The following is an 11,942-nucleotide window of genomic DNA, read 5'->3' as shown; positions in this document are numbered from 1 at the left end:
TACAGCAGTCACAAGTTTGAGACCCCTCCCTATTATAGGTTCTTTCCTATAATAGGCTCCTCCCGATTACAGCAGTCACAAGTTTGAGACCCCTCCCTATTATAGGTTCTTTCCTATAATAGGCTCCTCCCGATTATAGTTTTCTTTTTCTGTAGATATAACGCTTACCATGAGTTATATATTAAGTAGTTCTTTGCTATTTTTTAAATTGTTTTACCATAAATTCGTGTGTATGTATATATATATATATATTATATATAATATATATATATAAAATACTGTTTATTTTTACATGCTTGAATTTTATATAAATTGAGTCATATTGTATTTCATATATATTTGCCATTGTTTTTGTGGATTCATCTATATTTATGTCTGTATCCATAAGGCATGGACTTTCCCTTTTTTTTTTTTAAGCTTTTATTTTTTTATTTGAGAGAGTGCGAGCAGGAGAAAGGAGAGGGACAAGCAGACTCTGCACTGGAGCCTGATGCAGGGCTCAGTGCAGGGCTCCATCTCAGGATCCTGAGATCATGACCTAAGCTGCAATCAAGTCAGTGGCTTAACTGACTGAACCACCTGGGCACCCCTTTAAAGCATGGACTTACAGAACTTGGACTCTAGAGCCAGATAGCCTAGTTTTGAATACTGTATCATTAACAAAATAGTCTTCATAGATAAGTCACTTCATCTTTTTGACTTCTGTTTCTTTGTGTGTAAAACATAGTATTGCCAAAATATAAAGAATTCGTAGAATCAGGGGTGGTTCAATGTTATATGACCTTGAAGTTTTAAAGCACCTACATTTTGAAGGTGCTGTATTTCAGTTTGAATACAAATTATAAATAGAAATTAAATACAAACTTGGATATTTATTACAATATGAAATCAAAGACAATTCAATATAGTTGTAAATTTTATAGAAACACATAATATAAACACATTGTAGGGTTGTTTTCAGATCCTTAGAAAGGGCTTGAACAAATGAGGGGCTCTGAAACTTAATCTTTATCAGCTTCATGGCAAATCTGACTCCATATTATGTTAAATCCTTTGAATAGTAGTTCTATGAGAATGATAGATTTTTAAATTTATCTTATTACTTATATCTTATTATTATCTATATTATATCTTATTACTTATATCAGTGGACAATTTTTGTAGATCTCCTTTTTTTTATTGAAGAATGATTGGCATGCACTGTATATACAACACAGTGATTCAATATTTGTATACATTACCAAATCATGACTACAACAGGGCTAGCTACCAGCTATCACCATATGAAGCTGTTATAATATTACTGACATTTATCTTATGTTGTGAATTATGTCCTCTTGTTTTATTTATTTTATAACTGAAGTTTGTGCCACTTAATGTCGTTCACCTCATTCACCTGTCTCCCATCTCCCTCCCCTCTGGCAACCATCAGTTTGCAATCAGTATCAGAGTCTGTTTCTGTATTGCCTTATTTGTTCATTTGTTTTTTTAGATTCCACATATAAATAGAGTCATATGGTGCTTGTCTGTAAGCACCATATGACTCTATTTCTGACTCATTTCACTTAGCATAATGCCCTCTAGGTTCATCCATGGTATTACAAATGACAAGATTTCATTCTTTTTTTATGTGTGAGTAATATTCCATTGTATATACATACCACATCTTCTTTATCCTTTTCTCTGTTAATAGACATTTAGGTTATGTCCATATTTTGGCAATCATAAATATGCTACAATAAACACAGGGGTGCTTATATCTTTTCAAATTAGTGCAGGGTTATTTTCTTCAGTGAAATAAAGTATGATTAATCTAATTATTCACACATACATCAAATAATACTGTTACACATGGCTTTCATAATTTTGGTTTTGATTTTCTCACCCAAGAATGCAGTTGCTTGACTTTTTGCTTCTCAGCTTGAAGTAATAATTTCAGTCCACACTAGGTTACTTATTTTCTAGTGTGTCTTTTTAAATTAACACATAAAATGACTGACTTTAGGGGAAAAAAGATTTGAAAAATAATGCACTTAACAAATTAAATTTATATTATCAGATTTCATATTTCACTATTGTATTTATTGTTGATAGATTAATATCCAATAGACTAGTGAGAAACTGCCATAGTTCTTAGAAAAATCACATAAACCATGAGATAATAGTACTTCGTCAATTTCAATATGTAGATGTTTTCTTAAATTACTTTTATTGCTATTTTATGAAAATACATTTTATATGCATAAAAAGCTAGGAAAATAGCTTGCACGAGATTACAAAGTAAAAACACACTAGCATAATCAGCATTACAAATTACTATAATGTTAGTATGTACCAAAGCAATGAATATTACATAGAAAATCTCATTTAAAGTATAGTAACACTGGTACCATGCAATTTAGAACTATGGAGAACATAATATGAAATAGGAAAGTAAGTTTTAAATTTCAAAGTTACCATTTTTTAATGGATGGGATTTTCTTTCAGATTGGAACAAATGCTTGTGATTAAATATAGGTCTGAATTTCAGTTGTTATGCTCTGGTATAATTATCCTTGATGTGTGCTGCCCTGCATATTCAGGGTGATCAATGCTTGTCATTTATAGGTTGTTAAATCTTTTAATTTTTACTCTTACATAATTGATTATAAACAACATAGTAGCCATAAAATTTTTTGAAATTTTAGAAATGTGCTGTAGATTTTCTTTTAAACCACAACTCTCTTCCTTTCTGCTTTGAAAGGATATAAATAATCAACAAAATAAATGATTTTGCTTTTTTCTATTGACTTTCCAGACATCAGTGCCTTGAGGCAATTTTTTAATTTTGTAGAGGCTCATGAAGATTTAATAACTGAAGAAATATTAATAGAATGTCTATTGGCAGCAAAATTATAAAGGTATAATGGGGGCCCAGAATAAGTGCAAGATTTTGTCCCTGAATTCTAAGACTGTATTTTAATTCTCAGCCATGACTGTGTATAAAAATTGCACATTTGATTTAAGATTAGAAAAATGGTGAGAAAATGAAAGATTTAAAGATCAGAAGTGCTGAATCAGGATGAGGTAAAGAGGATTGATTTATCAGTGTGTGTGTGTGTGTGTGTGTGTGTGTGTGTGTGTGTGTGTATATATATACAGTGTATATATTTTATATAGATATTCTCAAAATTTATATTAAAAAGAACTCAAAGGAATTTTGAGAACTGGCTAAAATAATGGGGAATTTGGAAAGAGGAGGATGTGTTAAGAGTAGTTCAATTCTGCAGTAGTTCCATTCTGCACTAGACCCCTCACTTTGGTGGTGTCTTAGCCCATTAGGCTGCTATAACAAAATTGTACAGACTGGGTAGCATAAACAACAGAAATTTATTTCTCACAGTTCTGGAACTGAGAAATCAAAGATCAAAGCACTATCATATTAGTGTACTGGTGAGAGCCCTCTTCCTGATTCATAGCCAGTGGCTACTCCCTGTGTCTCAAAATGGTGGAAAGGGTAAGGGATCTGTTAGGTCGCTTTTAAAAGAACACTAATCCCATTCAGGAAGGTTCCACTGTCATGACTTAATCACCTCCCAAAGGCCCAATCTCCTTGTACCATACTAGGCATATTAGGATTCCAATATAAGACCTGAGAAGGGGACACAAATATTCAGACCATGGGAGTTGGTGACCCCAAACTTAAAATCAGTTTCAGTTTTCTTATATATAAAATGGGACTAACAGTAGTGGTTTTGAAAAAGAGTGTATGAAGGATGAAATTTGGTAATTTATATAATTATTTAGCATAGCATCTGACATATTTAAGGGCTCAATAAATATTCATTGGGCTTGATGTTAGTGTAGTGAAAAGATCCATGTCTTACTCAAAGTGATGAGAGAATATTAAAGTCTTGTTTATACAGAAATGCTGTCTGAAAAGGTGATTATAAGTTGTATATTGAAAGAAATTGAGACTAGAAGATTTTGCTTCCATTTAGAAGAAATAGGAAAAAAACATAAGCAAAGATATATATAAACTAAAAGGGGTCACACATATGCTAATTTAGAAAATATTCTAAGTTAAAGCAATTTCATGTTGCAGAATAACACATAGCAATAAGATACTATAAATAAACATTCTCAAAGTTATATTCTCTGGTAATTTTCATACTATTAGGCAAATGACTCTTGATTGTAGCAGACAAGGAAGAGTCATGCTTTCTAGGTACCTATGTAGAACAACACATGGAAAAGTTTATTTCAGATTTTATGGAGACTTTAAAAAGTATTTTTTTGAAAATATACTTCATGAGATCTAATTACAGTTTGGCATACATGAATATAAAAATAATTACAAATAACAAATATGCTTTGAGTTTTTATAATTACTTCCAGTTTTTCTTGTCCAGTGAAGGGATTCATTTCTGTTCTGATTTGGTCTCCAAGATTTGTTCTGCTTGTGATGAATCTTTCTCATATGTGCTTGCCCCCTGCCTGCTTGTTTACTTTATGCATACTATATATCTTACTGTCATATCTTAGGTTATCTATCAGTCGTTACTTTTGGGTCATAATCTTTTGCAAAATATTTTGTAACTCTGATCAGTATTAGTTGATTTCTACAGAAGTTTGGCTTTTCCACATTTTATCCTGTTGCATATCAACTGTCTGCTTCAGTATTAACTAGAATCACAGCTTCAGGTTTATATTTGGCGTTTCCATTCTCTAAACAAAGTGCGCTGCCCTAAGAGTGAGCAGTGTTTTTAGTGGTGGCCTGCCGTGACACAGGGAGTTTTATCACACATGTGTGTCACAGAGTGATTCCCCTGTTGGAGTTCAAGTTCTAAATCCTCTCCTATTGTGCAGGTCATGAGGTTTTCCCTGTAGCTTTGCGAAAGCTCTCCCCGACAGCTTTGAAATGTAGTATGATTAATCTCATATGATATTGAAGAATTTTATCTGACAGTTATTAAAGAAATATTATTCTTCAGCTAAATGACTTGATGGTCAGAGCATACATTATGTTTCTTCCTTCTTTCCTGCCAGTCCTTTTCTTCACTCTCCAGCTTTCTCTTCCTTCCTGCCCCTCTCCTCTTTATTCTCATTCTTCTCTCTCCCTTTATTCCTTCTTTCTGTCTCCTTCTTTCTGTCTCTTCCTGTCTTGACTCAGAATGCATTTACCTTATTTTCAGGCCCAGGTTCAATATCTTCATAGTAATTTTCTTGATTGCAATCAATCTGTATGAGTATCAGTTAGAGGAAAGTTATTTTAAAAAAATGAACATGGTATGAATATAGCTAAAGTAAGAAACATGCAAGGTATTTTTTTGAGCACCGCTATGTGAATACTGGTAAGTCACTAGGTACTATGATATTTTAAAGATACATGGATATTTATTTATTTATTTATTTATTATTATGTTCAGTTAGCCAACATACAGTATATCTTTAGTTTTTGATGTGGTGTTCAATGATTTATTGTGTATAACACCCATTGCTCATCACAGTTACAAATGAGGAAGGGGGTTTCTTGAACAAATGCTGCTGATACAATTAGTTATAGTTTAGAAAAAATGTAAAGATGAATGCTCAGTTCTTTAAAAGATAAAAAGGAAATGTTGAGAGATTAAAATGTAATTTTATAAACATAAAGAAATGAGAAAGAAATGTTGGAAAATATTTATATTAAATCAGAATAAAAAGGCCTTTTTAATCATGAAGTTGATATAAGGAAAGAAACAATTTTCAAACCAAATTATTCTACACAAAAGATAAAGAATGCATTAAAAAATTAGGGAATGAATGATAGCAAATTCCAAAGTTAAAAGTTGGAAGAAACAATAAACAATTAATTCTTTTTTTTTTTTAAGATTATTTATTTATTTTAGAGAGAGAGCACACGAGCAAGAGTTGGGGCGGAGGGAGAGGGAGAGAGAATCTCAAACAGACTCCCCGCTGATCATGTGAGGCTTGATCTAAAGACCCTGAGATCATGATCTGAGTCTAAATCAAGAGTTGGCCTCTTAACTGATGGAGCCACCAAGGTGCCCCATCAAACAATTCTTAAAGACTAAGTCTTAACAGTTACCACATACATAAAAACCTTTTACTAGTATTTGTGGTAGAAGATGTTGAAAATATGCCAATTACATCTTGAGAAGAGTGAGTTCAACAACATCCTTATAGTCATCCTCATTTTCTGCTGTTGAGAAAGGAAAGAGACATAGCTGTTGGTTTATTTTATTTTATTTATTTTTTAAAGATTTTTTTTATTTATTTGAGAGAGAGAGAGAGAAAACATGAGTGGGGGGAGAAGAAGGAGAAGCAGACTCCCCAGTAAGCAGGGAGCCCAATGTGGGACTCAATCCCAGGACCCTGTGACCATGACCCAAGCCAAAGACAGAAGCTTAACCAACTGAGCCACCCAGGTGGCCCATGGCTGTTGACTTATTTTAAGTGTTGTTGTCTTTTGACTTAAGTCTCAGATCTTTCAGCTTTAATTCTTTCTTTTCCATAGGTGCTTTCATTATATTTCTAGCCTTTTTCTCTTCAGACTTAACAGCATAATTGACTTTCTTTGTTTTGGGCATTTTATCATGGCTTTCTTCTTTGTTTCTCTTTTCCTGTCCTTATCCCTACTTCAGTCTGTGATTGACAAGGAAAGCATCATAATGTAGGGTTTAAAGCACAGCCTCCGGAGTAAGCCTACCTTGTTTCAAATCCTAGTTCTACTAATTAGGGGCCAAGAGAAACAAAGGAGATTACTTAACATCTTAGTATCTGCTGCTATAACGTGAGAGGAATTTCCTAGATTCTCTTTAGTAGATTCATAGGTTTGTTATATGGATCAAATATGTCAATATTTTTGAATTAATTAGAGCAGTATCTGAAATATAATCACTATATAAATAAGGATTAAAATACATTTTTAAATATTTTGCATATATATAACATGTGGTTCATTTTCTTTCTTTTAAGGCTTACAATGTTTTGTAAAGCCAAAGTGTTTATTCTTTACATAAGCATATTTTGGTCATTCTTTCTTTCTTGATTTCTAAAAATTTTTATACTAAATTAAGATTCTTTTGGCCAAAGTGATATGTGGTTTTATTTTAACACATATCCATTATATGTTTTATATATATATATATATATATATATATATAATCTAAATATTCTATATATAACTTATTTTCAGTAACAGCTTTATTGAAATATAATCTTCATAAATTAACCCCTTTAAAAATGTCTAGTTCAGTGGGTCTTAGTATTTTCTGAAAATTGTGCAGCCATAGTGGCTATCAAAGTTTAGAATATTTTCATCACTCCTAAAAGGACTCCATATTTACTAGCATTCATTTCCTATCACTCCATCCCCTCAGCTCCTGGTAACCATTAATCTATTTTCTATTTCTATGGATTTAGCCTTTCCAGACATTCCATATGAATAGACTCATACAATTTGTGCCTTTTTGAGTTTGGTTTCTTTTTTTTTTCTTTTTTTTTAAGATTTTATTAATTTATTTGACAGAGAGAGATTACAAGTAGGTAGATAGGCAGGCAGAGAGAGAGAGGAGAAAGCAGGCTCCCCGCTGAGCAGAGAGCCCGATGCAGGACTCGATCCCAGGACCCTGAGATCATGACCTGAGCTGAAGGCAGAGGCTCAACCCACTCAGCCATCCAGGCACCCCGAGTTTGGTTTCTTTGATTTAGCATAATGTTTTCAACATTCATTCATTCTGTAGTATATATCAGGACTTTATTCTTTTGTACTGACAAACAATTTTCTATTATATATAAATATATCACTTTGTGTTTATCCATTCATCAATTGACAAGTATTTGAGTTTTTTCATTATTTGGTTAATATGAGTTATGCTACTATGAATGTTCATGTACAAGATTTTTTGTTGTTGTTGTTCCTTTGGGTATATGCCTAGGAATCAAATTGCTTTAGACATATGAGACTCTGTTTAAGGAAGTTTAACTTTTAATTCTGTTCAAGTTTTTAAGTTTTTGAAGAACTGCCAAAACTGTTAATCCAAGTAGATATCCCATTTAATATTCTCATCAGCAATGTTTGAAGATTTCAACTTTCCCACATCTTCTTCCACAATTGTTAGTCTTTTTTATTTTACCCATCTTAGTAAGTGTGAAGTGGTATTTCATAGTGGTTTTTATTTGCCTTTCTCTAATGACTAATGATATTGATTTTCCTTATATGTGCCTATTGCCCATTTGTAATTCATTTTTGATAAATATTTACTTAAATTCTTTGTTCATTGTTTTAACAGAATTGTTTGTCCTTTTATTATTCATATATATGTATATATTTTTTCTTTTTCCTAGATGCAAGCCCTTATAAGGTAAATGATTTGTAAATATTTTCTCCCATTTTGTTGGAGATCTTTTCACTTTCCTGATAGTATCCCTTGGGAAGCACAGATTTTTAATTTTGATGAAGGAGAGTTTATTTTTACTCAGTTTCTTATATTTAGTTACTGAAATCTTCACTCAGTTCAGTGATGAGCTAATGATTAAACAGATATTTAATTAAATGTGTTGAATTAATTAGTCTTCCAGACTTGGCCAAGGTGCTCTCTTTCTGTTTTGTGTTATGCACTCAATACTCCCATAGACAGTTACAAGTCTGCCTTAGCCTTCACTTTCTGTCTGTGCAGGACCTCAAAGCCAATCAGAGACCAAAGATTAGGGATTATCTTCCTAATTCGTATATATTATACACACACACACACACACACGCACACACACCTCTTTTGGGCATGCACACATTCTTGCACATTTTTATGGCTTTCTAGATTCCCAGAAATACACAGATCTTTTCATATGCCCCTATTGCTACCTCATTTCCACTTTTCCTTTAAAATTTTTGTTGGTTGGTTGGTTTGGTTTGGTTTGGTGCACCTGTTGTTATCTCCAATCAGTATCTCCAACATAATAAGCTGTAATGTTAAACAATTACTGTTGTTTCTTTTCAATAAAGGCCTTAGGGATAGGACTGTTTACACAGACTGAACTTAAAGTCTTGCTCAAATAAAAATGAAGTCACAAAAATGGAACTTTTTAGGGGCCTGCTAGATAGGTCAAATGGTGACAGTTCTCCAGGGATGGGAACTTGGAGGAGCTCCAAGCCCTTTTCCCCCCCTCCAGTGTGTGCTAGGATGTTGGTTTTCATAGCAGGCAAAATTACAAAGCTGATGGTTCACATCTCTTTGTTCTTACTGAGATTCAGCAATTTTTTGAAGTAAATGCTCTATAGATTGGTGCAAACTCTTTTTATCTATTTCCACTGTTCTGAAAAGTTAGTTTTGACAAGTGCTGCTGTGTATTCATTGCCTTTATGGAAGAAAAGATTTTCTAGTGTTTGCTGTTCTAGAGGTGCTTCTTGGTTTGATTTTGATAGAGTGAGATTTTTCTCCTTATTTTTTCCAAAATGGTCATACATTAGTCTCCATAGATTTGAAATAATATGGCTATTTTGTTCTATTATATTGATTGTCCCTGAGGTTTATCAAAAATCACATTCTATCAATTTGACTATGAATGTTATCATTTTTTCTGGGTAAATATATAATTAAATGATATAAAAATTAATAGAAAATTACTAATGTAAAAAATATAATTAGGAGCTATTTATTTTAGCTACAAATAAGAAAAAAGTCATTTTAAAGCTTTATTAATTAAAAAGGTATAGCCCTCCCCTTTTATCCTCAGGAGTTACGTTCCAAGACCCCAAGGGGATACCTGAAACTATGTATAGTATCAAATCCTATATACATTCTATGTTTTTACTATATACACATACCTATGATAGAATTCAATTTATAAATTAAGCATAGTAAGAGCTAAACAACAATAATAATAAAATAGAAAAATTACAACAATATAGTGTAATAAAAGCTATGTGAATGTGGTCTCTTTCAAGATCCCTTATTGTATTGTACGTCATGCTACTTCTTATAATGTTGTGAGATGATAAAATACCTCCATGATGAGATGAAGCAAGGTAAATGATGTAGACTTTGTGATTTAGCATGAAGCTACTATTGACCTCCTGATGATACATCAGAAGGTTAATCATCTACTTCCAAACTGCAGTTGACTATGGGTAACTGAAACTGGGGAAAACAGAACCATGGATAAGGGGCGACTGCTGTAACTAAATTAGAAAAAAATGTGGAAATTGAGTTACTTTATATATAAACTCATAATTCAAATAAATACTAAAAAAGCTGCATGTATGAGTGAAGTTATACTTTTTTAAAACAAAACATGTCTTGGGAATATGGTAATTATAGGTCTTCTAACTCTATAAGACTAACAATGATTATTTTGATAATTTAAAAACAATATTTTAGTCTATTTACTTTGCTCCTAAATACACTAAAAAAAGGTGAATTGTTAAAATGCATTTTAAATACAAAGATCTCATTTGATTTCAATTTATTTTATTTTATTTTATTTTGTTTTATTTTATTTCTATAGGACTTTGGAGATGATGGGTCCTTGTATATTACTAAGGTTACCACAACTCACATGGGCAATTACACCTGCTATGCAGATGGCTATGAACAAGTCTTTCAAACTCACATCTTCCAAGTAAATGGTAAGAAATGTGGTGTTGATATTGTTGCTTTATGCTTCACTATGTACTCAAAGAATATCACAATTGATTAGGAAGGCAAGTTTTCAATTTTTTTAGTTTGGCAAAGTCTCAGTTTTTTTGTTTTGTTTTGTTTTGTTTTGTTTTGAAACTTATTGTTAATGTAAAACCTTTTTCAATTTAAAAAAAACAGGTGGTTGGGTGGATAAATGCTATAAATTTTACTTTTCTCATTGTGAAATAGTACAGAATAACTCATTCTAATTGAAAATTAAAGCATAAAAAACTTATTACTTTCTGAAATTTAAATATCAACAATTAGGCAACCATATGAATTTTAGAAATTGAAAAAATTAAGCATCTTGAAATTTTAATCAGATTATCTGGTTGACTTTAATGATATTAAAAAACTGCTATTTATGTACAGCAAATGTTACTCTTAATTGTTAATTTAATGGCTGTGAACATTGACCATGTAGGCTGATATTCTATTTTCCTTAAGATTTTTTATTTATTTTATTTTATTAATTTAATTTAATTTAATTTATCCATTTGAGAGAGAAAGAGAGCATGTGGTTGGGGGAGGTGCAGAGGGAGAGAGAAAGAGAAGCTGATTCCTGGTGAACAGGAAGCTGGACTCGGACTTAATCCCAGGACCTGGAGACCTTAACATGAGTTAAAAGCAGATGCTTAACTGACTAAGTCACCCAGGTGCCCCTGATACTATTCTTATAATCAGAGGATGTTTTTCTTTTCCTGATTTAATTCAAATTTTAGCTAATTAGTTCAACTGATGACATAGGATTATATGTATGATACATTAATTCATATTGATTCACTTCCGTATTTTGTGTGTGTGTGTGTGTGTGTGTGTGTGTGTGTGTGTAACTTTATGATTTACTAAAGGAAACAGAAACTTACTTGGCTTGTTGTAGGAACAGCAAGATGGCTTGTGTGGTTTGGATGAATTACAAGGAGACTGACAGATATGAGCTTGGTGAGGTAGACTGGGGCCAGATCACCTAGATCCCTGGGGACCTAATTAAATATTTGGATTCCCACCCTAAGTATAATGTGAGAAGCTATCAAAGTATTTAGTGTACTAAATGGCATATTCTGATTTGTTTTAAAATGACTGGAAGCATTGAGATCTGTTCAAATATTTTAATAGTCTAGGGAAGAGATAACAGTGGCTAAAAATATGTTAATGATGAAGAGTAAGAAGTGGTTAAATTTAGTGTATTTGCTGAAAGTAGATCTGATGATATTACTGAGGAATGGCATGTAAATATAAGACAGAATTAAAAAAAATAAACCCATTAAATTTGAAACATTT

General features: G+C 32.2%; 1 protein-coding gene across 3 annotated transcripts in view; it reads left to right on the top strand.

Moving 5' to 3' along the window:
* The window catches only part of LOC111156442 (follistatin like 5), a 764,534-nt gene that overhangs the window by 547,115 nt on the left and 205,477 nt on the right, over positions 1-11,942 (top strand). For all 3 annotated transcript variants that reach the window (XM_022517356.1, XM_022517373.1, XM_022517364.1), the window contains one exon: positions 10,489-10,609. In XM_022517356.1, the coding sequence (XP_022373064.1) occupies positions 10,489-10,609 (121 nt within the window). The remainder of the gene's footprint in view (positions 1-10,488; positions 10,610-11,942) is intronic.

This window comes from Enhydra lutris, unplaced genomic scaffold (assembly GCF_002288905.1).
Source record: "Enhydra lutris kenyoni isolate GAN:26980312 unplaced genomic scaffold, ASM228890v2 scaffoldscaffold3, whole genome shotgun sequence".
NCBI classification, from domain to species: domain Eukaryota; kingdom Metazoa; phylum Chordata; class Mammalia; order Carnivora; family Mustelidae; genus Enhydra; species Enhydra lutris.
The sequence above is the reverse complement of the archived record's forward strand: the minus strand, read 5'-3'. Positions and strand labels throughout refer to the sequence as shown.